This window comes from Lepus europaeus, chromosome 22, assembly GCF_033115175.1.
Source record: "Lepus europaeus isolate LE1 chromosome 22, mLepTim1.pri, whole genome shotgun sequence".
Classification (NCBI taxonomy): domain Eukaryota; kingdom Metazoa; phylum Chordata; class Mammalia; order Lagomorpha; family Leporidae; genus Lepus; species Lepus europaeus.
Genome location: NC_084848.1, coordinates 36274035 through 36301909, shown reverse-complemented (window position 1 = coordinate 36301909; position 27875 = coordinate 36274035). Strand labels below are relative to the sequence as shown.

Sequence of the window (27875 nt, the reverse complement as noted above, 5' to 3'; positions counted from 1 at the left end):
CACATGACCTGGCCCAGCGCTACGTGGAGCAAGGCTGAGTGGAGGTGTGGGGTGACAGCCCCGTTAGCACGTTCTCACCCAGAACACCCAAGTTGCTACTCTTCCTTAACTTTCCTTCTTCTGAACCAAAGATAAATGTCAATTCTTGGCATAGACCTAGTTATATATAGTAACTTAGTTCAGATTACTTTTAAAATTTTTAAAATGATTTTGTTTTAAAAGGACAAAAGTCTTTGAGTATTGTACCACACACTATGAATCAGGTTAATAACGGAGTATCTTTTTTTTTTTTTTAAGATTTATTTATTTGAAAGTCAGAGTTACACAGAAAGAGAGGCAGAGAGAGAGGTCTTCTATCCGCTGGTTCACTCCTCAGTTGGCCGCAATGGCCAGAGCTGTGCCAATCGGAAGCCAGGAGCCAGGAGCTTCCTCCGGGTCTCCCACACGGGTGCAGGGGCCCAAGGACTTGGGCCATCTTCCACTGCTTTCCCAGGCCATAGCAGAGAGCTAGATCGGAAGAGGAGCAGTCGGGACTTGAACCGGCACCCATATAGGATGCCAGTGCTTCAGGCCAGGGCTTTAACCCACTGCGCCACAGTGCCAGCCCCTGCATTTTAATAATTCTGAAAAAGAACCTACTTCTAATTAAAACAGAATCCTGTTTCAGAGAAATAATAAAGTCATTTGCCCAGCAGTTGTCAGAAGGATCTTGGAAAAATTAAGGTCTGGACTAGCAGACAGTCGGAACAGTGATCCTAATATCAGGAACACCTGCAGGTGCACCCCAGGCCAATTCAACGGGAGTCTCTGGGAGGTAAGACCCAGGCCTGTTTGTAAAAATCTCTCTCCAACTGGCTCCGAAGTACAGCCAACTCTTGCAAACCAATAGTTTCAGTCAAATATATAACAGGGTAAGTCTAAAGTTATCAATCGGCCCAAATTAACCAAGAAAATATTTGACTTTGAAATTACCTGTTCAGGACTGGTTAGCAAAATAATGACCCACACACCACAGCAAGTGAGAACTGTAGTACAGTACAAGGACCTTAGTTAAAACTTAACAGAGGAGCCGGTGCTGTGGCGCAGCGGGTTAACGCCCTGGCCTGAAGCACCCGCATCCCATATGGGTGCCGGTTCTAGTCCCTGCTGCTCCACTTCTGATCCAGCTCTCTGCTATGGCCTGGGAAAGCAATAGAAGATGGCCCATGTCTTTGGGCCTCTGCACCTGCGTGTTGGGGAGTGAACCATCGGATGGAAGACCTCTCTCTCTGCCTCTCTCTGTGTAACTCTTTCAAATAAATCTAAAAAAAGAAAAAAAAAACTGAGCTTGGGCAAATGTGTATTTTTTTTTTTTAAGATTTATTTATTTAGTTGAAAGAGTTACACAGGGAGAGAAGGAGAGGCAGAGAGAGAGTCTTCCATCCACTGGGTCACTCCCCAGATGGCCGCAACAGCCGGAGCTGCGCCAACCTGAAGCCAGGAGCCAGGAGCTTTTTCTGGGTCTCCCATGTGGGTGCAGGGGCCCAAGGACTTGGACCATCTTCTACTGCTTTCCTAGGCCATAGCAGAGAGCTGGATCAGAAGTGGAGCAGCAGGGACTTGAACTGGCGCCCATATGGGATGCCGGCACTGCAGGCGGCGGCTTTACCTGCTACGCCACAGTGCCGGCCCCCATGTCGTGTATTTTTAATGACCACGTTTCAACAAGTTATTTAGAACATTAGCAACTATGGTGACTATGAACTGGTCATGTAAAAGCAAATTAAAAATACAGATATGTGGCCCATATTCCTGACATTCTTTGCTGCTGAGGATCTGTCATCCTAATTTCTTGCATGGTTTCCCCCTCTGTGTTTGGAGAAGCTTTTTAAATGGCTCTAACTGTGGTAGGAGCAGGAGATACAGTCCCCGTAATCAGATACATATACTTCCCGACATCAGATGACACAATTACTTTGGCCAACTCAGAATTTTAATGAACTCTAATAAACACCCAAACCTGTAGGAAATAACAAAAAAATTTGACATTTTATTTTTATTCCTACAGAAAAGGATCAGAGGAGTACCAAGAAAGTTCAGTTCCCACATGCAAAATGTATCAGGAAAAAGGCATTAGCGAAGACCACCTGACAAGGTAACTCTAGGACCCAGCGGTCGTGAACCCCAGAGGCAGAAACAAAGCTACAGGAGAAGTGAGTGCACTTGCTTTCATGTACTGGAACTTTAATGCCAGTCTTAAAATGTGAGGTTTAACTCACTCTCCCAACCCTACCACGCAGCAGAACCAGGAGAACCTTCTACATGGTACAAACGGATAAACATGGTCAGAAGATTAGGTTAATGCTAAAATGTTTGATTTTGCTCCCATGACTGTGAGCACGAGTCTTCTGAAGCCTTCAGAAGGTAAACATCACAGCACACTTCCCAACAGCCGACCACAGGGAACAGCTCATGTGCTGTATGTATTTTAAATTTCCTTAAATCTAAGGAGCCATCAACAGTAAGATGCATCCTAATTCAGAGATGTCACCATGTGAAAAAACAGCTCTTAAGGACCAATAAAACATGGCAGCATCTGTCATGTGTATGTGTGTGTATATAAAAATGAGTTATGAGAAACAAATATGTGGATATATGTATTTATTCATTTGGGAATGAATACATTTCTTTAAAGTTTACATTCTGAATTACTTAGTGTGTCAAAAAATGCCAGTATATTTGAGAATTATTGTAGCTAAACTCTGTTACTGTTTTCTTTACAGGAACAATCATCTCAACACGTCTTCCACCACAGCATCCGCAAACAGAAAACCTGTTGTATAAATTATGTTCTATTTTGTGATATAATCAGAACACTGTACTGGTGAAAATAAATAGATAACGAAAAGCTGCACACTGTATTCCTGTTTGCCATCAGAGCCCACAAGTATGTTTGTCCTTGAACTTATCACAGAGTGGAAGGAGATGACATATAACAGGCACGCACATGACCACTGCCCAGGGTCTCAGATCACACTTGCTAGGCCTCCTTATGGAATGGGACAGCACGCCCCAGGCACACAGGACAGTGGTTTTGCTCTGAGAACGGCTGAATGCTGAGACGCAGGAGCTTCTGCAGCTCTCTGGTGTCCTGGAGGCTGTGCCAGGTCACGGAGCACTGCGCACGCTGTGTCCCGACCACAGGGGAGGCTGTGCCAGGTCATGGGGCACTGCGCACTCTGTGTCCCGACCACAGGGGAGGCTGTGCCAGGTCAGAGCACTGCGCACGCTGTGTCCCAACCATAGGGGAGGCTGTGCCAGGTCAGAGCACTGCGCACTCTGTGTCCTGACTACAGGGGAGGCTGTGCCAGGTCAGAGCACTGCGCACTCTGTGTCCCGACCACAGGGGAGGCTGTGCCAGGTCAGAGCACTGCGCAGGCTGTGTCCCGACCACAGGGGAGGCTGTGCCAGTCAGAGCACTGCGCACTCTGTGTCCCGACCACAGGGGAGCTGTGCCAGTCAGAGCACTGCGCAGGCTGTGTCCCGACCACAGGGGAGGCTGTGCCAGGTCATGGGGCACTGCGCACTCTGTGTCCCGACCACAGGGGAGGCTGTGCCAGGTCAGAGCACTGCGCACTCTGTGTCCCGACCACAGGGGAGGCTGTGCCAGGTCAGGACACTGCGCACGCTGTGTCCCGACCACAGGGGAGGCTGTGCCAGTCAGAGCACTGCGCACTCTGTGTCCCGACCACAGGGGAGGCTGTGCCAGGTCAGAGCACTGCGCAGGCTGTGTCCCGACCACAGGGGAGGCTGTGCCAGGTCAGAGCACTGCGCAGGCTGTGTCCCGACCACAGGGGAGGCTGTGCCAGGTCAGAGCACTGTGCACTCTGTGTCCCGACCACAGGGGAGGCTGTGCCAGGTCAGAGCACTGCGCACGCTGTGTCCCGACCACAGGGGAGGCTGTGCCAGGTCAGAGCACTGTGCACTCTGTGTCCCGACCACAGGGGAGGCTGTGCCAGGTCAGGACACTGCGCAGGCTGTGTCCCGACCACAGGGGAGGCTGTGCCAGGTCATGGGGCACTGCACACTCTGTGTCCCGACCACAGGGGAGGCTGTGCCAGGTCAGAGCACTGCGCACTCTGTGTCCCGACCACAGCGTCTGCTGAGAGGAGACAGCACACAGCGAGCATCTCGCTCCAAGCAGGACGGAGCGGTGCTGACACTAACACGTCTTCACGGTTCTGTAAATCGAGAGCTTCTTCGTTTTTGGCATTCTACGTTCAGTGTCCGTTGGCTCCCTCTGAGAGTATCCGTGAAGGCTCTGTGAATTTGGCCGTGAATAAGTAAAAGAGGGCAGGTGTGGGCACCAAGGCCAGGAGGGGCAGGTCTTGCTCGAGCTTCTCCACCCTGGAGATGGAGATTATTCCGTAGGCGTGGAGCAGCCAGTGGCTGAAGAGAACGAGCAGTCTTTTCTTCCTGACCAGAAGGTCGTAGCAGCTCTACACAATTTTAAAGAAAGGAGAAACACAGATGATCAGGTAGAGTCAGCTGGATAACTGAATGCACTCTCATGTAAAACGTGTTTGTTGACACACACAGTCCTAGGCTCAGACAGAGCTGCAAAGGCCGTCTCGGGCACCCACCCAGCGACCGCCCCTGCTGGTGAGCACACTGAGCCTCCCACAGTCACAGACGCGCCCAGGGGCCACAGCGGGACTCAGCCCACAGCACCACGCCAGGAAACAGACTGGGACAGGGTCCTATGTCCTTGTTTCTTCCCGCCCTGATCCGCTGTGGCTCTGAGTCCGCAGGTGGAGCTCGGAGCTACACAAACCCAGCTTCCTTCCCTGCCTGGATGGTGAGAGCAGCAGCAAGGAGACATGAACACGTCCCTTTCTCTTACGCGTCAATAAAGCTCCACGCAGTGCAGAAAGTGGAAGGAGCCATTAACATTACCGTGACACGGACGGGTGCGCACAGATACTGAGATGAAGTGCAGTAGCTTAGTCCCAGCATCCGTCACTGCCCGGCTCATGGACCACCCAGAACTGCTGTCCTCCGAGGCAGTCCCTGCTGACGCCTGGGGAGGGCGCCAACTGCACTACATGGACGTGTGGCGGAGAGAGCCACAGGTGCAGGGAAGCAGGCTGCCCGTTCACCTAGCAGCATCTAGTTCACTTCTACCTAAACTCAGAATACTCAATCATTTTTCCCCTCAGATATTCCCCTAGAGCTGGCAGAAGTGTCAAAACTAATTCATCTTCAACTGAATCACACTGCAGAGCTGATGAAAGATGAATCATAAGAGAAAAAAAAGGGCAATCTCCCATGGAAACAGAAGAATCCATTATAAAAATAACGGTCCGGTCCCTCTGCTGCGACTCCACCTAAAAGTCGCCGTGATCCCCAAGTTTTCTCTCGTCTCACCCTTACACTAACGCAGCAGGAAAAGCGCCACGGCCAGCAGCCTCTCCACAGCGGGCAGGCAGCGGCCGACGCCTGGGCGGACCTCTGTGTCTTAGAATCATGAGGAAGAACAAGTCCCACCAGCCGTGCCGCCAGTGTAAGGCCCTCTGTAGGCATCACAGGCAAGCAGAGAGAGGGCGAATACAAAGACACTTCACACTTTGATTCCTTTGGTGTGTAGCTTCAAGATAAAGGGTTCTTCCACCAGAGATATTAATGGAGTTAGAAGCAATCATTTGAATCTGATACATTAAGCAGATGATTTTAAAAATAAAATTTCAGAAGCTTGCATGTGAGAAAAATGTGCAAAAATGCTCATCTTGATTCAGCTTCGTGAACATATTTTCCATAGACTCAAATACACTATTACTCCTCATGTATGGTTCAGATTTCTGCCGCATAATGGCCTAGTTCCTTAACAACAGAATATTTAAAATATAAATGTGCGAGCCAGCATTGTGGTGTAGTGGGTAAAGCTGCCACCTGTGGTGCTGGTTCGAATCCAGGCTGCTCCACTTTTGATCCCGCTCCCTGCTAATGTATCTGGGAAAGCAGCAGAAGATGGCCCATATGCTTGGACCCTGCACCCACGTGGGAGACCCAGGAGAAGCTCCTGGCTCCTGACTGGCTAGCTCTAGCCATTGTGGCTATTTGGGGAATGAATCAACGAATCAAAGATCTCTCTCTGTCTCTCCTCTCTCTCTCTTTCCCTCTCACTCTGCCTTTCAAATAAATGAATATATCTTTAAAAATAAATAATAAATAAATGTGATGACATGATGTTCCATTCACCCACCGACCCATAAATGAGTCAAAATTTTTTATCAAAAATATTTGAAAATAGACATTTAAATAACAAAACAACAAAAAGTAGAGATCTTTATAATAGTGGCTTTCTACTGAAATACTAAAAAGTTGGAAACACAAAATAGATTATCTATCTCAAAAAAAAAAAAAAAAAAAACCCACAAACCAGTATCAGAACTAATGCTGCTATTGTTATCTGCAAATCACCAAAGTGCTACAGACATTATAGGCCAGCGCTAAACATCCAAGATGAAGAAAATGAGACTGGGCTAAAACAGGGTACGGAATGCACAGCATGACGGCTGCCACTGTGGAGTAAAACTGGAAGTAGTTCTACATACAGTGCAGCACTGTTAGCCTTCTCCCAAAATACTGCTAGTCAGTCTCCACTCTTCAGGACTTACGTATCTGCTGTGTGGTAAATGCTGCGCAGTGCTCCTTCCCCATCACGCTGGACAGCTGAGCCTCCTTCACTACGTCACTAACTTCCCAAGGAAACACACGGTTCAATATTCAGAACCTTCCGTCAACTTCATAAACTACAAAGTACTTAGTACCGTCAATTAGCCAGCAATTACTAAACCTTATCATAGGTACTGTTCTATTCAAGCGCCAAATGTACCAAAACAAAAACAAAAACAAACACACACTTTTAGAAAAGAAAAAAGGTTTCCTACCTCTATTTCCGAAGCCGACATGTACACAGCCAGGGTAACCAAGGATAACACTAATATAATGAACGGGAAGGCATAATCTGGAAGACAAGCATTGGTACTGTTAGATATTCGACACTTTCTGAATAAACCATTACATAAATTCAAACAGTATAATTCTCCCTAGCGTTGAATCCTTCCCAACCAGTTCTGTGCTAGCCCTAAAGTCCCAGCATCCTGAGGCCGGGGTCAGCGAACTTTCCAGGCAAGAACCAGGTAAGAAATACTTTTGGCCTTGCAGGCCAGTCTCTGCCTCAATACCCAGCTCTACACTTCTACCCAGGAAAGAGCCAAAGAAAATACAGTCTGTTCCTGTAAAACTTTAGGGAGAGCAAGGTCTGAGTTTGATGTAATTTCATATGCCAAGACATGGAAGCGTTTCCATGATTTACAAATGCAAAACCACCCTTGGCCGACCTTTGAAGACTCTTAGCCAAGGCATCGCTGAATATCAAAAGTTATGGGCCAAACTTGGGGAATGGGGAAAACAACTGCTCGTGGTTTTCTGAGGAAGGCGTTTGGCCTGGCGTTGGCACTGATGGCCCGCGTCAGAGCCTGGGTTTGAGGCCCGGCTTCGCTCCAGAGCCCAGTTTCCTGCCCACTTGTGACCTGGGAAGCAGTGGTGGTGGCTGACGTAGCTGGGTCCCTGCTGCGCACATGGGAGACCCAGACTGAGTTCCTGGCTCCCAGCTCCAGCCAGGCCGTCTCGGCCTCGCAAGCATCTGCGGGAGAGAACTAGCGGGTGGGAGCGCTGCCTCCCAGATAAGTCAGATTTATTTTATAAATATACCAGCTCTGCACTTTTCATGGTTCCAGTGGGGAACTCTGGTTGAGAAAGGCGGCTGATAAGAGAGATGGTTCACTCTCTGGAAGAGTTCATTTATCGAGAAACCTCAAGGAACAGATCACCCAGGACTTGAGTATCAAGATTCCATACATTTCTACTTGAGAATTCAGAGCAATGGTTTAAACAAAATACTTTTCTGCAAAGCACTTTCTCTTAAAACGTTTACATGCACAGTGTTGTCAAACCAAGGGGAAGCTGAGCGGCAGCGCAGGAGGTGTGTCTCGCACAGTCAGCCCGCAGCCGCTCAGTGTGTGAGTGTGTGAGCCCACCACCCCTCCCCGCAGCCCCAGCTGCGCAGTTCCCAGCGTTCACTCAGGCCGCGGTCAGACCGAGTCCCCCGCAGAGACCGGACTGCAGCCTGCCCGGGCGGGCGTCCAGAGCCCTTCCCTTCACAGCCGGTGACTGAGCCCTCAGTCAGCCCCGCCCAGAGCCCCACTCCCACAGCGCTGCCAATGCAGACTAAGACTTGCTGGCAAAAAGCCGCGGGAGGCCACAAGCAGGAGATGGGATGCTAGCGAGGCCCAGCTTAGGGGAGCAGGGGGAGGCACTGGGCCGGGGCCGGGGCATCTGCATTTCAGTCCCCCGATGGCTCAGCTGCAGATCTGGCGCGCGTGAAACGGGTCTCAGGAACAATTCCAGGCAGGTACGTTGGCTCTGCCATCTTCCTAATCATTCCGGTGTCTTCCCTCCTAGACCCTCGATCCCAACGCTCACCTGGTGGACACTCCCTGCTGTCCCCCCGCTGTCCCCCTGCTCGGATCTGCCGGGTCACCCACGAACCAAAACTCACCTATTTCTCCTTTTCAATGCTGCACAATGACCAGCTGGTATGATACTCTGTGACGCATCTCGGCAGACTGCACACGACTTTATTTCAGGCCAATGGTAACAACGACCCGACCTATCCATGCCTTTTGAGCGGAAGCTTTTTATAAAATGATCCAAAAACATTCTGTGTTGGAAAAGGTGTTTTTTGCTTTTTCCCCAACACAGGCAGCTATGACATGGGCAACACTTCTGGGCTAGGACACAGGACCGAGGGCTGCCAGCTCTGAATCCTTCCCTGCCTTGACGCACGGTCTCCCAGGCTCCCGACTAGTAACAACCACCGTGACATTTCAGACGCCCATGAGCACTGGAAACTGAACTCACTCCCCCTCCCAACCTATGTGCTTCCTCCAGTTTTCCCTGTTTATCCATCTACCAGCTGCTAAGTCAGAAAGCTCTTCTTCACACTCCTGTCTCACTCCCTCCACCCTTACCCGAAAGCTGACTTAACTCAGCCCCTGGCAGAGCTCCTCATTCCCTGATTCTCTGCCACTGGGCAGTCAGGCTTCGCAGTTTCATACCTCTCTCTGAACTGATGCTCGGGGCTCTCTTCCCCTGACAATCCACCTTCCACTCAAATGCAAATCTGATGACCTCACTCTTCTCCCTACATCCTCTTAAAGACTAGTCTTGGAGCTGGTGCTGTGGCACAGCAGGTTAAGCCACCACCTGCGGTGCCAGCATCCCACATGGCCAATGTTTCCAGTCCAATCCAGCTCCCTGCTAATGAGCCTGGGAAGGCAGCAGAAGATGACCGAAGGGCTTGGGGCCCTGGACACACATGGGAGACTTGGAAGAAGCTCCTGGCTCCTGGCTTCAGCCTAGCCCAGCTCCCCAGCCATTGTGGCCATTTGGGGGGAATGAACCAGCAGATAGAAGAGCTCGCTCTCTCTCCCTCTCTCTCTTTCTCTCTGTGTAACTCTGCCTTTCAAGTAAATAAATAAATCTTAAAAACAAAGGAAAGAAAAGAACCAAGTGGAGTAGCTGAGCCTTGAACCAGCACTCCAATATGGAAAACAATAAACAAACAGTAGTCCCTATTCCCTACGGCAGGGGCGAGGAACCTTGTTCTGCCAAGGGCGTTGTGGATATTTAATAACATCATTCCGGGGCCATACAAAATTATCAACTTAAAAACCAGCCTGCTACCGATGTAGTGCATGGCAGGTCCCCCCTGCGGTCGCCTTACCAGGGCCAGACCAAATGATTCCCAGGCCCTGTAGCTCTCAGCCGGATGTGCCCATCCCTGCCCTAGGCGAGCGCAGGAACCAGGCGGGAAAATACTTCAGGTGAGCCAGACCCACAGGGACGATGGGAGCTGGCGGGAATTATGAATACCAGCCGGCCAGATGGAAGTTTCTCTACAAGCCAGTACTGCAGCAACACAGATCTCTGACCAGTTTCCAACATCCTCCTCCCCTGGCCCTATCCTCAGCCCTATCCTTACCTTTAGCCAAGACACATTACCAAGCTCTACCACAAAACTGCATGACCTGCATATATTATTTGCATAATGATACCCAGTCTGTATAAAAGATTATCATAAAGGAACTTAGAAATCTAAGACCTGGGTTAAAAGTAAACAGTATAATCCAGCAAGACTAATTTTCATATATTATGTGCAGAAACCAGTTTTCATTTTTTATATTTAGATTTTTTTTAAAAAATTTCCCAATTCGGTTATAAGTTTCAAATACAAGGTATTCTCTAAATAAAAATCAATTTTCATTAACTGCTACAGATCTCTTGAAAACTCCTATTTCATTCCAACAAGCCCATTTTAAAAATAAGAATATATGTTTTAACAAAAATCTATACTAATGTTCATTTTCAAGGTTAAAAAAAAAATTAGAGGCCAGTACTGTGGCACAGTGGGCTAAAGCCCTGGCCTAAAGTGCAGGCATCCCATATGGGTGCTGATTCTAGACCTGGCTGCTCCTCTTCCCGTTCAGCTCTCTGCTATGGCCTGAGAAAGCAGTAGAAGATGGCCCAAGTCCTTGGGCCCTTGGGCCCACGTGGGAGACCTGGAAGACACTCCTGGCTCCTGGCTTCAGATCAGCAGAGCTTCAGCCGTTGTGGCCATCTACCTCTCTCTGTAACTCTATCTTTCAAATAAATAAAATAAATCTTTAAAAAAAATTTTTAAAGAAAAAGCTCCCAGGGCAAGTGTTGTGGTGAGGTGAGCTGAGCTAACACCTGCAACACCAGCATCCCGCTTCCGAGCATCTGGCTGCGCCACTCCTGACCCAGCTCCCTGCTCAGGTGCCTGAGAAGGCGACAGAGGATGGGCCAGATATCTGGACCCTGCCACCCATGGGGGAGACCCAGATGGAGCTCCCAGCTCCTGGCTGCAGCCTGGACCAGCACTGGCTGTTGCAGCCATTTGGGGAGTGACCAGGAGATGGAAGATTTCTCTCTTTTTCTTTATCACCTTGGCTTTCAAATAAATATAAATAAATCCTAAATAAAATAAAATATTGGGGCTGGTATTGTGGTGTGGTGGATTAAGTAGCTACCTGTAGTACCACATCCCATATGGGCACCAGTTTGAGTCCTGGCTGCTCCACTTCTGATCCAGCTCCCTACTAATGGCCTGGGAAAACCAGCAGAAGATGGTCTGAGTACTTGGGCTCCTGTCACCCACGTGGGAGACCTGGAAGAAGCTCTTGGCTCCTGGCTTCGGCCTGGCCCAGCCCCAGCCACCGCGGCCATTTGGGGAGTAAACCACCAGATGAAGATTCTCTCCCTCTCTCTCTCTAACTCTGCCTTCAAAATAAATAAATAAACCTTCCAAAATCAGGCTGAGCAGCAATATTACTACTCATGCGGTTGCTATATTTCATCGGCTTCGCGCATCCACTTACATAACAGGCCTCCGCCGACCGCCTGCAGCACTGTGAGAATCGGGAAGAAGTACAGAGCGGCGTAGATGCTCTTAAACCGGTCGGACTTCCCTAACCCACAGGCGATCTTCTTCACCAGCAGAGGGCGCAGCAGCATCATGAACACCAGGCAGAACGCATAGTAAATAAACACAATGGTGTATCTGAAATAGAGCAATTTGTAACATCTGTAACATCAAACATACGTCTGCAACCTTTCTTATCCTTAATCGTTTTTAAATCAAAGATCCTAAAAAAGGTTTCAAAAGAACACTGTTTACCCACAGACTATCACAGGTGCAGCAGGTGTATCCGGTGCCTGTGCTGGGCAGCTTAAACACGTGCACCAAAGATCCTGAAGTGTTCAAACCCTCTCACCCAACAGTTCGACTTGCAGTTCAAATGCTATGCAGGCATTAACAACCTGGTTATGATTTGACCCACAGAACAGAACAGGGAGCTGAGAAATAAATTCACACAGTTACAGCCGTGTGACTTCTGACAAGAGTCCAAGAACACAATGGAGGAAGGGCAGTCTCTTCAATAACACTGCTGGGACAACTGGACATCATGCAGAGTAAGACAGACCCTCACCTCCCACTACATATAAAAATCAACTCAAAATGATAAAGGTTTCAACGTAAGACTTGAGAGTGTACAGCAGCTAGAAGTGAACACTGGGGAAAACTCCATGACGCTGCAGAAGGCAACAGTTTTATGACTCCCAAGGCCTGGGCGACAAAGTGGAGAAGAGACAAATGGGCTTACATCAGCTGCACAGTTTCTGTACAGCAAAGGGAACAACAAACAGAGTTAAGAGACAACCTAAGGAAAAAAGAGGAAATGTTGCAAGCCAAGTATCTGATAAGGGGTTAGTACCCCAAACACGTATGTAACTCAATTCAATAGCAAGAAAAATAATTCACTTTAAACATGAGCAGGGGTTGAGATACCCACATCCCATGTCCAGTGCCTAGGCTGATGCTGCTCCAGCCTCCAACTCCCTCCCTGCCAGTGCGGACCCTGGAAGGCAACAGGTGATGGTTCCAGCAGTTGGGCCCCAGCCACCTGCGAGGGAATCCTGGACTGACGGAGTCCAACTCTGGCTGCTGTGAGCATTTAGGGAACCAGTACACGGTAGCTCTGTTCTCAGACACCTGTCAAATTAAAAGACCTGAACAGACAGTCCTACACACAAATGGGCAATGTGACTAAAAATGTTCAACATCATTAATCTGGGATGTGCAAATTAAAACCACAGTAAGGTAATTGTCAAAAAGTCTTGAAAGATGAAATGTGTTGGTGAGGATGTGAGAAAAAAAGGTGAGCCTCACACTGCTGGTGGGCACAGCCTTCATGGAAAACAGCAGAAGATCCCTCACAGCACTGAGAGCGGAGCTCCTGAGGATCCTGTGTTACATATCCACAGGAAAAGAAATCAGTACTGAAGAAACACCCGCACTCTCCTCGTCACTACCGCACTGCTCTCACCCGTTACCTCCCAGAAACCAGGGCAGGTAAGCTGTTCCACTGTGGCTATCATTAAAGCCGCTGAGGGAAAAAATACATACATACATACATGCATACATATACATACATACATACATATATATGTATGTGCGTGTGTGTGTGTATCCGCTTAACTGAGAGATGGTGAGCAGGTAGAAAATGCCCCAGTTAGAGAGGCTGTGTGATGACTGACAACGCTGAGACAAGATTCTGAGGTTAGACCCAACCAGCAGGAATCGGTCATCAGTGAGAGTGGCTACTCCTGGTGCAGCATGAGGGCTGTGAGCACCTGCTTGCCAGCTCATTTCTCAGCTCCCTGCAGTGTCTGACCCTTCTACAGTTACTTTAACTACTATACACAGAAGTAGTGGTCAATGTGCATGATTCTACGTATCTTATCTCAATATTATAACCAAATGCACTTCAGTTTTCTAAATGGGGCAGGTTAAGTTCTGCGAGTCCCCAGGACAGTACACGACCAGAGTACCTGAAACTGAGGGCTGCACCTGTATGAGTCAGTGAGTCAACCAGGAGGACCTGCGCAGTACTTGATACACGCACTATAGTTGTACAGACGGATACACACACATACATAAACAACTCAAAAGACTCAAGGGTTGGCAGGTGGAAAACATTTTCTTATCTCAGTATCTGGATCTTATTTTCTGAAAATCACTTTTTACATACATGCTTGTTTACGTTCTTGGCACTTTACTATTTGAAAACTTGCTCAGAAAGAAGTAATTTCATTGAACACATTATGTAATGGGAATTTGATACTACTGTGAAAAATGCCAGGTTTTTCTGTTTACTTTTAGCAAGAAAAAAAAAACATAAAAATGTACACCAAGTCACAGAAATTCTAAAACCAGTCTACCATAACATTTTATAGAATGTTATGGATTTAATATTTTAAAATAAAACATTCCAATGGCAATTATATTTACTTGGAAAAAATAAACATGAAGAAACACTAACCCAAGCACCCCAATAACAATGCCAGTTACTATTAAGTTCCTCTTGTTTGTAAGGCACAGCATATGGTATCTAATATTGTAGCTTCATGTAGTCCCCACAGCACCTCATAAGATACCATGATTCCCATTTTACCAGTGGGAAAACTGAGGTTATACGAGGCTCTTCACATGTTCAACTTGGCATCACAGCTGGAAGACTGAGAACTCTAACCCAGGCTGGTGTTACTTACAAAGCCTATATTCTTTCTTCCATATTTCTTCTTCTATTGCTTTTCAGGGACATATAAAAAGGGGTTTCCTTAAAGTCTCTCTTCAAACAATTCTAAGAAACATATAAAGTTCACTGTGGCAGTGTTTATACATACTTCAACACCAACACAAATATACCTTAGCTTCTTTTATACCCAGATGTGTTTCTACTACCACACTACTACTACACTACGTTTGCATGCCTTGAGAGAAGAAAATAACTTCCACAATCTCCCCCAGTGCCTACAAACCATTTCACAAGGCCCGATCTGTTGAAATGAATGAAATCTATAATAATCCACAAAGTTAAACTAAAATGCCTCTCAGCCTCCACAGATACCTACAGCGGGTAGACGGCTTCGTGGGTGCAGTGCACCGTGGTGATGTAGTCGGGGCTCGGGTTGTACAGCATCGTGTACCAATCCGAAAGCATCAGCACGCGACAGGAACGGATGTTAAGAACCCCAACTGGGTCGCTCAGAAGCAGGGTGATGAGAGCCGCCATGGTGCACTCGAATAAGGCCGTGACGTGTTGGAAAAGCGCACTGGAGCTAGAGGACCGGAAGCGAGAGAGGCCTGGTTACCAGGAACCGTGAGCGTCAAATGGCTTCAGTAAAACAAATACATGCTTTAACAGACGGATTCTATACAAAGCCTCTTCTGACTGAAAAATCCCCAAACCAAAAAATCTTCTAGAGATAACAAAAGCCAAGCATGAAAACTGTTCAAGAAAACTGTAACCTTATTTTCTAAAAAGAGACAAATATGCATCCCAGGTGACAGTGTATATTACCCAAATGGGTAACAGAAGAGCAGGAATTAGACCTTCCATCTTTAGGATATGGCCAAATCATTATGAAAAATTCCTTAAGGGCTGGTGAAGCTGCCTTGCGGCCATATGGGGAGTGAAGCAGTAGATGGAAGCAAGCTCTCTCTGCCCCTCTAACTCTGCCTTTCAAGGAATTAAATCTTTAAAAGAAAATTAAAGATATCTAGGCATTATTTTAAATTATCTTAGTACAAAAAGCACATAAAAGGTGACAAGTAACATATATCACTTAGAAAGCAAAATAACATAATAAACATTGTATACTCACACCACCTTACCCAGTAACTAAAACAGTCACCAATTTTATCTGCTTCTGTGTTCCTCCCTATTCTACACCCCTAGAGTAACCATTACACTAAATCAGACTGCACCGTTACTTTTCTAAAGTTTTTACCCCCACTGTTTGTATGGCTGAGAATCACTGTGGAACTTGTTGTTGTTGAACGCTGTCGCACTAACGTAAGCATTTGGGGACTTTCTTTTCCATTCAGAAGTCCATTTCCAAGACGCACCCCGGTGCTGTGTACAACTGAGGTCACTTTCACTGCTGCCACCTGTAAAAGGCCCCACCATGTAATGACACCAGGGTCACACCACCGTCTCCATCCACTCTCAGGTACATGTGCGCAAAGGTCCTCCTCTCAGCCCACAAACGGAACCTGCACCTTCTTCATGAACATGGTCTCAATTTTAATATAGTTGGCTTCCTATTTCTTCTACATCTGAAGATAAAAAAATGTATGACCCTCAATTTTCTTCTAAGTTTTAAGGTTTTGCTTTCCACATTTAAGCCATTAACTGACCTAGAAGAGGTTTCCGTGTACAGTGTAAGGGTGGATCTAAGGACGTCCACGCCCCCAGCGGTAGCATCGTGTTGAGTAGGCTCTATTTACCCCCTATTAATGTTCTATGCCACTTCTGCCATGTCAAGCTTCATCTACAACTGGTTTTCAGGTTCTGTTTTTATTCCTGAGGTCTATTAATCTATTGTGTGACAACAGAACATGATAATTCTTCATATTACACACTTTCTCCTACTTGTTCAGTAATCTTGGCTATTCTTGGCCCTTTCATATAAATTTTAAGATTAGCTTCTCAAATATAAATCTAATTTACTTTAAAGTGTGGCAGGGGCCTTTATTTTTGTTTTCAAAGATTTTATTTATTTATTCGAAAGTCAGAGAGTTACACAGAGAGAAGAGAAGCAGAGAGAGAGAGAGAGGTCTTCCATCTGATGGTTCACTCCCCAATCGGCTGCAATGGCTGGAGCTGTGCCGATCCGAAGGCAGGAGCCAGGAGCTTCTTCCAGGTTTCCCATGTGGGTGCAGGGGCCCAAGGACTTGGGCCATCTTCCACTACTTTCCCAGGCCACAGCAGAGAGCTGGATCAGAAGAGGAGCAGCCGGGGCCGGCGCCACAGCTCGATAGGCTAATCTTCCACATAGCGGTGCCGGCACACCGGGTTCTAGTCCCGGTTGGGGTGCCGGATTCTGTCCTGGTTGCCCCTCTTCCAGGCCAGCTCTCTGCTGTGGCCCGGGAGTGCAGGGCAGGATGGCCCAGGTGCTTGGGCCCTGCACCCCATGGGAAACCAGGATAAGCACCTGGCTCCTGCTTTCGGATCAGCACAGTGCGCCGGCCGCAGCGGCCATTGGAGGGTGAACCAATGGCAAAAGGAAGACCTTTCTCTCTGTCTCTCTCTCTCTCACTGTCCACTCTGCCTGTCAAAAAAAAAAAAAAAAAAAGAGGAGCAGCCGGGACTAGAATCGGTGTCCATATGGGATGCCAGCGCTTCAGACCAGGGCATTAACACGCTGCGCCACAGCACTGGCCCCGAGGCCTTTGTTTTTTAATTAAACTTGTTTCCAAGTGACATGATTAAAGTGTGGTAGAAGCCTTCCCAAGGTCAGAAAAGGAAAAAAGGAGGCATCTGTCCTGGGGGGGAAATGCAGCTGATCCCTGCCTGCCCACAAATGTCCTTGTCTGCGCACATGTAACATCTCAGGTTCCGCTCCTTAGTACAGAGCAATGGTGGTAACCCTTGCCAGACAGCAGGCCGGGTGGCTCAGTGTGTGAGTGTACAGTCATCAGTAACTAGGTATTCTATCGATTCCTGTGGCCCATGTAACATTAGAATGTCCGCATGTAGCCATGTAAGTGAGACAAAGAGGCTAAAACCACATATAAGGAAATACCCCTCTTTGTTCTGGGCTCAGGCTTCCGGATAAGAAATTCCAGCTGGGTCTTACGCTGGCATAATAAAAGACTACTTCCTGTTAAGAGGCCTTGGTGTCTTGTCTCCTTACACAAATCCTGCTACAATAGTGCTTGTGGCGCTGTAAATGGACTTGCAGGAAAGTAACAAATTCTGTGCTTATCTTACAGCCTCTTTTATAAACTCATACTATTTCTCATGTCTAGTGGGTAGATGCTTCGGGCTTTTTATCTGAATGTTCCCATCATCCATCATAGCAAATTACTCCAAAATTCAGTGGTATGAACCCACCACTGACTACTTCTATTTTGAGGCTTGCATGAGTTGAACGGGGCAATCCTTTCTGTTCCACGTGATATTCACAGGGGACCACGTAGAGGTGCGATGCACTGCGGAGTTCAACATGAACAGCTCACGCGGCTGCACAAGTGCTGGTGAACCAACGGCAAAGGAAGATCTTTCTCTCTGTCTGTCTCTCTCACTGTCCACTCTGTCAAAAAAAATATATATATAAAAATAATAAAAAAAAACCAAGTGCTGGCTTCAGCGGTGAGCACAACTGGGCCTGCTGACAGGTACACCCTGCTTCTCCTCTGTGTGACCCCGTTTGCCATGTTCTGCAGCTAACGATGATGTGTATAAGCTTTTTAAAATTATGTTTCAGATATATTTTTCTTCCCAGTTATATGAATCTCTTTTTCATTATTTTTGTAAAACCTGAAGTCACTATTTCTTAAGTCTGCAACACCTCCACACCCACCCAGTGGAGACCTGGGCTGGCTGCCTGAGGAGCTATTACTGACAGCAGCGTCTCAGGCTGCCCTGCCAGCAAGCTGTGCTGCTTCTGAGCATACGGGTAGACGGGTTCGCAGTGTGGCCTGAGGCCATCTCCCGAGTCTGAATCTTGGTGGATTCTCAGTAGGTACTACAGGTACAGTGTACTTCTCATTCCACACTGCACAGTATCTATTTTTTATTTTCATCTCCTTTTATCACCCAGTGTTACGTTCCATTATTTCTTTGTATTTTTTCTACATCCCTAATTTTTTTTTAAATTTTTGACAGGCAGAGTGGACAGTGAAAGAGAGAGACAGACAGAGAGAAAGGTCTTCCTTTGCCGTTGGTTCACCCTCCAATGGCCGCCATGGCCAGTGCGCTGCGGCCAGCATGCCGCACTGATCCGGCAGGAGCCAGGTGCTTCTCCTGGTCTCCCGTGGGGTGCAGGGCCCAAGGACCTGGGCCATCCTCCACTGCACTTCCGGGCCACAGCAGAGAGCTGGCCTGGAAGAGGGGCAACCAGGACAGAATCCAGCGCCCCGACCGGGACTAGAACCCGGTGTGCCAGCGCTGCTAGGCGGAGGATTAGCCTGTTGAGCCACAGTGCCGGCCTACATCCCTAATTTTAACTGGAACTGAATAACCTACTGACTATCATTTTTAAAAAAGATTTATTTATTTGACAGGTAGAGTTAGAGAGAGGTAAAGATAGAGAGGTCTTCCATCCATTGGTTCACTCCCCAAATGGCTGCAATAGCCAGAGCTGGGCAGATCCAAAGCCAGGAGCCAGGTGCTTCTCCTGGTCTCCCATGCGGGTGCAGGGCCCAAGGACTTCGGCCATCTTCCACTGCTTTCCCAGGCCATAGCAGAGAGCTGGATCAGCCACGTCTCAGAGACTATCTTTCTCAGACTTCCATTATTTCAGGCAGGAGGGTCACTCAGAGCCCCGCACTCCCCCAGGACGTTAGGAGAAGTCCGGGCCGTCTGACAGAGGTGAGGACGTTAGGAAGAGAAGTCCGGGCCGTCCGACAGAGGTGAGGACGGTTAGGAGAAGTCCGGGCCATCTGACAGAGGTGAGGACGTTAGAACTCCAGGCCGTCCGACAGAGGTGAGGACGTTAGAACTCCAGGCCGTCCGACAGAGGTGAGGATGGTTAGGAGAAGTCCAGGCCGTCCGACAGAGGTGAGGACGTTGGGAGGAGAACCCCGGGCCGTCCGACAGAGGTGAGGACGTTAGGAGGAGCCCCCCGGCCGTCCGACAGAGACGAGGATGGTAACTGCCTTGCTGGTGTCGCCGTGCTCTCCTTTGATCCCCCTGCGTGATCTTCACAGGCTGCAGGCTGACTAGAGGCCCTGCTGGGAAATCCTGCGTCTCCTCCGCCTCTCAGCAGCAGCGTCTCCCAGCCGGCCACATCACTCCACGTTCCTGAGCCTCCACACGTCGGGGCAGGCCTCACCGTCCACCCAGCCACGGCTTACCAACCTGGCCATCTGTGTCCACGATCGGCTCAGGGTGAGCTCCAGGCTCTGGGAACACTTCCCAGGACTCCTCCAGCTCCAATCTCAGGATGGCTAACCTCATTTCACCCCGATTCACACACCACTCCCAGCTCAGACCATCCCCCTTGTGCATCCATGCTTGCACGTCTTATTCCTGCAGAGAGAGACTTTCAACTCCTCCACTTGGCGAACTCTACTCATTTTTTCAACGTCCAGCTTAAAGACAGCTTTTTTCTTCTGGGGTATCACTCCCTCTGGGAGGGCAGAGCCAACTACTCTCTTCTTCATGCCAGCATTAAAAATCTGAATGCACCTTTAACATACATACATGTATACAAGGTGACGCCTGGACTGTCATTCAGAGGACTCTGAGCGCCCACAACTTAGTCATCTCTGAACCCTAGAGCCTACAATACCACCGGGCACACTGCAGGCTTCCCTGTATATCACTGAATGAGTGCATCCTAAAAGCCGTAAATTATGTAAAAACCAATTATGTAAGAATCACAGCTTCTGACTGCTTTGGGAGCTGTAATATAAAAATATGCAACTTTTGGCCGGCGCCGTGGCTTAACAGGCTAATCCTCCGCCTTGCGGCGTCGGCACACCGGGTTCTAGTCCCGGTCGGGGCACCGGATTCTGTCCCGGTTACCCCTCTTCCAGGCCAACTCTCTGCTGTGGCCAGGGAGTGCAGTGGAGGATGGCCCAGGTCCTTGGGCCCTGCACCCGCATGGGAGACCAGGATAAGCACCTGGCTCCTGCCATCGGATCAGCGCGGTGCACCGGCCGCAGCGCGCCTACCGCAGCGGCCATTGGAGGGTGAACCAACGGCAAAAAGGAAGATCTTTCTCTTTGTCTCCCTCTACTGTCCACTCTGCCTGTCAAAAATTAAAAAAAAAAAAAAAAAAAGCAACTTCTGCCAATCCTTGCCTTGTGGTGTTTTTTTTTTAAGATTTATTTTATTTATTTGAAAGACAGAGTTACAAAGAGAGGTAGAGACAGAGAGAGCGAGAGAGAGGTCTTCCATTCTGCTGGTTCACTCCCCAAATAACTGCAATGGCCAGAGCTGAGCTGATCTGAAGCCAGGAGCCAGGAGCTTCTTCCAGGTCTCCCACATGGGTGCAGGGGCCCAAGCACTTGGGCCACCTTCTGCTTTCCCAGGCCATAGCAGAGAACTGGATCGGAAGTAGAGCAGCCGAGACTCAAACCGGCACCCATATGGGATGCTGGCACTGCAGGCTGGGACTTTAACCCACTGCACCACAGCACCGGCCCCATCCTGGTCTTAATGATAAACTTAATACTAAACTTTGGAGAAGGCAAGGGTGCCAGAGAGGACAGTTTTCATTAACAATTAGCCATACACACTCAGTAGGTTAATACCTCCTCTAAGAAGGCAAGAATTAGCTCTTAAGAAAAAAAAAATCTTACAGTTCACATATTCAGGAAGCACAGACACATTTACAGTGTAATTATGAAATGAAAATTCAATGGGTGAATTAGGGGAAAAAATGGCTCTTTATGGAGGTGATAATGAAAAATAAAAGACTGAGGCCAGCGCCGCAGCTCAGTAGGCTAATCCTCCGCCTGCGGCGCCGGCACACCGGGTTCTAGTCCCGGTCGGGGCGCCAGATTCTGTCCCGGTTGCCCCTCTTCCAGGCCAGCTCTCTGCTGTGGCCCGGGAAGGCAGTGGAGGATGGCCCAGGTCCTTGGGCCCTGCACCCGCATGAGAGACCAGGAGGAAGCACCTGGCTCCTGGCTTCGGATCAGCGTGGTTCGCTGGCCACAGCGGCCATTGGGGGGGTGAACCAATGGAAAAAGAAGACCTTTCTCTCTGTCTGTCTCTCTCTCTCACTGTCCACTCTGCCTGTCAAAAAAAAAAAATAATAAAGACTGAAAACACTGGTCTAGCCTCAGCCAGCCAGGCCCATGTTTCTTGACCTTAAGTGGGAAGTGTCAGGAAAATTCAGATGGCTCTTGTATTCTTTGCTACCAATTTTCTAGTCAGAGCTAACTACAAATTTCTGCTTTTGTTAATTTTCATCTTATTTTGAAAGGCAGAGAGAGATCGTCCACCTGCTGGTTCCCTCCTCAGATTTCTGCAACATTGAGGGCTGGGCTGGGCTTAGGTCAGGAGCCCAGCACTCAATCTGGGCCCCCCATGCAGGAGGCAGGCACCAAACACTGGAGTGATTACCTGCTGCTCCCAGGGTGCGCGCCAACAGCAAGCTGGAATGAGAAGTGGAGTTGAGGCTCAAAGCAGGTCCTCTGCAGGGAAAGCGGGCATCCCACGTGGCATCCTGACTGCTGGGCCAAGTGCTCACGCCCCTCTTTTTATCTGGTTTTTAAAAAGGATTTACTGATTGATTTGAAAGGCAAAGAGAGAGAGAGAGATTCCAACTGGTTTACTCTCCAAAATCCCACAACAGCCAGGACTGGGGCAGGCCGAAGCCTGAAGCCAGGAACCCAGTCAGGTCTCCCACGTGGGTGGCAGCAGCCCAAGCTCTTGGGCCATCATCTGCTGCGTTCCCAGGTGCATTTGCAAGGAGCTGGGTCAGAAGTGGAGTAGCTGGGCTCAAAATGGTTACTATGATGTGGGATGCTGGTGTTCCAAGCTGCAGCTTAGCCTGCTGTCCACAACACCAGCTCCTTCTCCCCCTCTCTCTACCAGAGCAGGTCACTCCTCTGGTCTACCCTCTGCTTCACGGTTCTCCTCAAAACAAATCTAACATTACACTCAAGTGCACCCATATGCCCCTACTTCTCTCCTATGAGCACAGAAGTCCCACTCAATTAATTGAGTCATTTTATTTAAGTTAGATAAAGGGTAATTTTATTTTACTTAAAAGTTTATAACATCTTCTTTCTCACCCTCATCTCTCATTAATATCTCATATTAATATCTCACTTAATAGAAATTAAAGCAGGATGAGGCCTGCTTTTTTTTTTTTTTTTTTACAGGCAGAGTGGATAGTGAGAGAGAGAGTGAGAGAAAGGTCTTCCTTTTTGCCGTTGGTTCACCCTCCAATGGCCGCCGCGGTAGGCGCGCTGCGGCCGGCGCACCGCGCTGTTCCGATGGCAGGAGCCAGGTGCTTATCCTGGTCTCCCATGGGGTGCAGGGCCCAAGAACTTGGGCCATCCTCCACTGCACTCCTGGGCCACAGCAGAGAGCTGGCCTGGAAGAGGGACAACCGGGACAGGATCGGTGCCCCGACCGGGACTAGAACCCGGGGTGCCGGCGCCGCAAGGCGGAGGATTAGCCTACTGAGCCGCGGTGCCGGCCGAGGCCTGCTATTTTAAAAGTGTTTTTATAAATCCTTTTTGAAAAATAATGAGTGATTTCCTATCATAAAAAATTACCCTAGATCCCGAAAAACGCTGATTCTACTCCCATCTGACCATCGTCTGCACGTCCCAACACTGAGGTCTGGCCATCATTTCTTGGACAAGAGTTTTCTAGTACCTCACCTCTATCCGCCCTCCACACAAACCATCTTCCTAACTTTCCCAACCCAGACCTTCATGAACTGACCACAGACCCAGCCGACACAGACTGCGGTCACGTGCCAGCTGCTGCACGGGTCTCTGAGAGCCCACTGAGGACAATGAGAGACGCCACTGCCCCACGGAGCTCAAAGCCTGGCGTGGGAGGGACATTAAATGAGGAGACAATCATGAAAATAAAACAAACCAGAGAGCTGTCAAAAAAGAAAACGCGGGAGAGCGGTCTCTGCAGGTTGGGTCAGGGAAGGCCTCTCCTCAGCAGGTGCCCCGGAGCTGGAATCTGAGGAAGGCAGGGAGGTAGGAGGGTGCAGCGGGAGGACGCGTATTCCAGGCGGGGCAGTGAGCTCGCAGAGGTGGGAAGGGAGCGCACAGAAAGCAGACAGGGTCCTGGAAGTCCGAGGAAGACAAAGAAGCCGCACGGCTGAAGGGCGCCGAGACAGAATCCACAGTTCCCTGAGGCCCCCAGTAAGGGTCACATCCTTGCAAGAGCCTTCGCCTTCCGGTCGGAATCTCCCGTCCTCTCTGCCTCCTGTTACCTCCCTTCACTGACGCACTCTGTGACAACCCAGATCAGACACCTCACACGCCCACGCCGTCATTCGTGCGATTTCTCTGCCTACAATGTTCTTTCTGGGGTTTTCCAGATTCCACTGGGCACAACTTCTCTCTGTCTTCTTTGTGACTCAGGGCACTTGTCTTTAACTCGGTCCCTACGTTTCTAGGACTGATTGATATCATAGCTACGTACCGATCTGTCTCCTCTGCCTATGACCATACGCCACGTCAGTCACGTCTCCTACCCGGATCTTCCAAACACAAAACACAGTGCCCAAAAAATGTCTACTGACTTAATGTGCTAGCACAAGGTTTCACAACTAGGTTAAAGCTACATCACTTTCAACAACATTATATTAGATGACTAATATTAAAATTCAAAGTATTTGTTCTAAATCAATATACAGCTTTGTAATCACTTTTTGTTGAAAGTATTACAGTTGAGAAATTTAAAAATATTCTTTCAAGATCATTTTCAGTAGAACAAAGGATGGGGCTGGCGTTGTGGTGCAGCGGGTAAAGCCGCCACCTGCAGTGCTGGCATCCCATATGGGCACCAGTTCAAGTCCCAGCTGTTCCACTTTGGATCCAGCTCCCTGCTGTGGCCTGGGAAAGCAGTACAAGATGGCCCAAGTCCTTGGGCCCCTGCACCCAGAAGACCCAGAAGAAGCTCCTGGCTTTGGATCAGCTCAGCTCTGCTGCAGCCATCTGGGGAGTGAACCAGCGGATGGAAGACCTCTCCCTCCATCTCTACCTCTCTCTGTAACTCTTTCAAATAAATAAAATAAATCTTTAAAAAGAAAAAAAGGGCCGGCGCCGCGGCTCAATTGGCTAATCCTCCGCCTTGCGGCACCGGCACACCGGGTTCTAGTCCCAGTCGGGGCGCCGGATTCTGTCCCGGTTGCCCCTCTTCCAGGCCAGCTCTCTGCTGTGGCCCAGGAGTGCAGTGGAGGATGGCCCAAGTGCTTGGGCCCTGCACCCCATGGGAGACCAGGATAAGCACCTAGCTCCTGCCTTCAGATCAGCGTGGTGCGCCGGCCGCAGCGGCCATTGGAGGGTGAACCAATGGCAAAGGAAGACCTTTCTCTCTGTCTCTCTCTCTCACTGCACTCTGCCTGTCAAAAAATTTAAAAAATAAAGTAAAATTTAAAAAAAAGGAAAAAAGGATAGTTCCCTTAATAATTACTAAGACATGCTCTATCGTTGAGTTTTCTTACCACAGTAAAAAGTAATCAGAACAGGGGAAGGCGCTATGGCACAGTGGGCTAAGCTGCCACCTTCAGTGCCAGCATCCCATACGGGTGCCAGTTCGAGTCCCGGCTGCTCCTCTTCCAATCTAGCTCTCTACTGTGGCCTGGGGAAGCAGTGGGAGATGGCCCTAAGTGCCTGGGCTCCTGTACCTGAGTGGGAGACCTGTAAGAAGCTCCTGGCTTCAGATGGGCCCAGCTCAGGCCACTGTAGCCATTTCAGGAGTGAACCAGCGGATGGAAGACTTTCTCTCTGTCTGTAACTCTACCTCTGAAATAAACAAATCAATCTTAAAAAAAAAAAAAAAGTAATCAGAATATAAAGGAAAAATAGGTTTACTAACTTTTTAAACAGAAGAGCAATTATTAGTGCTTAATAAAGTCTTTTAAATGACAACTACTCTAGCACCAGTCCTGTGGACACTTCATAGGATAGGATGTGCTGACCTCTTCTTCCCCGAGTACCACTCAATGAAGAACCAGTGTAACACAAGAGGGAGCATGGCCATGAAGCCCAGATACAGCCAGTCGTACAGCTCCGGGGACTCCGTGCAGGGCTGACAGAGCTTCTGGGCGTCTGTCCTCTGTCCTCTTGGGCACACCTACAATGCACAGAGAGCAACCTTACATGCAGACACTCTGGACGCAACACCCGCCCCGAACCACGCTGTTAAACGTCGCACTGCATCTTAAACATTGAAGTCTATGTTAGCTTTCAGAAATAAAGACTAAAGCATACATAAGACAAAAAGAAATCTACAGTGTTTGTGCTAAGTTGTAAAACGTTACAGCAGAAAGGATTCTTTTTAGTTACCAAAATAGTTAACACTCAATGAAAAACCTAGCTACTAACATCATAAAAATGATTTCCAAGAAATGTTCTGGACTATAATGTTACCTGAATGGACAAGCCAGTGCACTAGATCATTTTTAAATGTAATTAGAAATTACCAAAAAATTATAAAAGGTTTTTAAAAACATTTAATAACTGACTCTCAAGGAAAGATGTATTACAGATATCAAGAGAACAATTCAAACCAGGACTTTACTAATGTCTCATATTCTCTTATAAATTAATGAGTATACTTTAAAGAGATTCCACAAAACAGACAGACTTCACCAAAGTAACACACAAACCCCAGACTCACCCCACATTCTCCGTATATTTCAGTTGAGCCGTTTTTAAATAACAGGGTCTTCCCGCAGTAAAGTCCAAGGCAGGCTGGTTGAATATCGACAGCTTTTTAAAAACAAACGCCAGTAGAGTGACATCTTTGTGATTAGAAAAGAATAATGCAGTAACAGCTGAGGCACTTGGCAGACACAGTTCAACAGTTTCCATGTAAGACACGACATGGATTAGGCAGGAGCCTGGTGCACGTATTCCGGTGTGGACACTGCAGAAGGCAACCCTGGGCTTCGTCCTGAGTGCACCTTGTGAGTAAGGTCCTGGACCAGCAGAGCAAGGCGTCTCCAGACCTCACAGTCCAGCCTGGGGCTCCACAGAGCCGCTCACCTTGACTGGACTCCACTTTGGAACTTCAGATTATAAACTTCCAAACTAAGCTTTTGAAAACGCGGACCTGACGGAAGGCGGCTGCTTGTTTTGCGCACACACCACCTGCTCCCACCTTCGTGTGTAGGAGCACATGTGTTAACAGCACAAAGGGTGTGATTCCAGAATCGAGGGCGGGCCTGGAGTAAACACACTCAGCTCTGAACAAAGCTCCACGCCATCTCAGGCTTGGGGAAAATAAAACAGCAGCTCCAGAGACCCTGCAGCTCGGCCCGGGCCTCACCCACGGGAGGAGCCACGAAGGAGCGATGCTTAGAGACCCATCCCCTTCACCTGCCGACCGTCCACTCAGTCCACACGCACAGCTAAGAGCCACGGGGGCCAGGAGGAAACACACCAGGGCCCCTGCTCTCCGGCAACGCGGTCAAGTGCGGTGTAAATGTGAATTACTGGGGGACACTGCACTTCAAGACTTCAACAACCATTTCTCACATGCTTCCCGAACTCGCCACCTAGAGACCTTTCTCCTCCCAGATTCAAGGAGGCTGGAACTCAAACAAGGATAGCGCGGTGCAAACGACTCAAGTTTAATATTCTCACTTTTACAAAATCTCTTAGCTTTCAGACCCATGGGCTCCCTTATTTAATTTGCACTTGCTTAACCCATTACAATCACCATGTTCTAGGCTCAGGCATGGTGAGAGCAGAAGTTAACGAATCCGCAGTTTTCCTACGGGCTTTATTTACCAGATGCTTGCTAAACATGAGGGGTCGTCAAAAGGTCCCCGGAAAACGTGCATTGTGGAAAAAGAAAAAAAAAGGCTTCAAAAATTTTTTGCACCACAAGAAACGTGTGTTCTAACCGCAGTGTCCGCGAACTTCCTGCTGTACCTTCGTACACTGGAATATAAATAAGCCAAGGTCTCTCCAAGCCCAGGGTCTGAAGACCAGTGCAATCAACAAAGAGCCCATCACGTTCCAACGCAACCCTGGCTCGGTGCGCTCGCTGAGGCGGGGGACGGCGACGACTGTGAGGCGCGACCGCCGAGCCTCTCGGGGGGACCCCTAACCCCGCACCTGCACCTGCGGGGGCAGAACCCGGTCAACTACGCAGCCAGCGGCGGCGGCGGCCTTTCCGGTCCGTGCGCGCTGCCGCAGTCCTCGGAGGAAACACAGCGACGAGGGGACATTTCCGACCGGACAGCCAGAGGCCCGGCCTCCCTGGGCGGCGGACGCGCCGGGAGCAGCGACCACCCCGACCCCGGCAAGGGGCCACCCGGACCCCGGCAAGGGGCGAGCAGGCGCCGCGCCCAGCCCAGCCCGGACCTGCCGCGCAGCCAAGAAGCCGCGGCGAAGACAGGCGCCCCCCGACCTTCGGCGCCCCTTACCCATGAGGCGCTCGCAGGCTTCCCTGGAGTCGCTCCGGGGTCAGCGGATGCGGCTGGAACGCCCCGACATCCGGGCCACAGCAGCCCCGGAG

The 27875-nt window shown here is 49.0% G+C and overlaps 1 protein-coding gene across 1 annotated transcript; it reads right to left on the bottom strand.

The window, feature by feature from the left end:
* Window positions 1-1963: 1963 nt before the first annotated feature.
* Window positions 1964-27875, bottom strand: JKAMP (JNK1/MAPK8 associated membrane protein). The gene is made up of 7 exons (XM_062181158.1): window positions 27784-27875; window positions 26028-26119; window positions 25327-25481; window positions 14602-14808; window positions 11505-11686; window positions 6930-7006; window positions 1964-4478 (listed from the first exon to the last, which is right to left on the bottom strand). The coding sequence occupies exons 1-7, from the start codon at window positions 27785-27787 to the stop codon at window positions 4260-4262; spliced, it is 936 nt and encodes a 311-aa protein (XP_062037142.1). The 5' UTR covers window positions 27788-27875; the 3' UTR covers window positions 1964-4259.

Coding starts and splice junctions, on each gene's coding strand:
- JKAMP (XM_062181158.1), bottom strand. Junction 25,482..26,027: donor AAATATACGGAGAATGTGGG/GTGAGTCTGGGG, acceptor TGTGCATTGTAG/GTGTGCCCAAGAGGACAGAG. Junction 4,479..6,929: donor TGTCGGCTTCGGAAATAGAG/GTAGGAAACCTT, acceptor AAAATTGTGTAG/AGCTGCTACGACCTTCTGGT.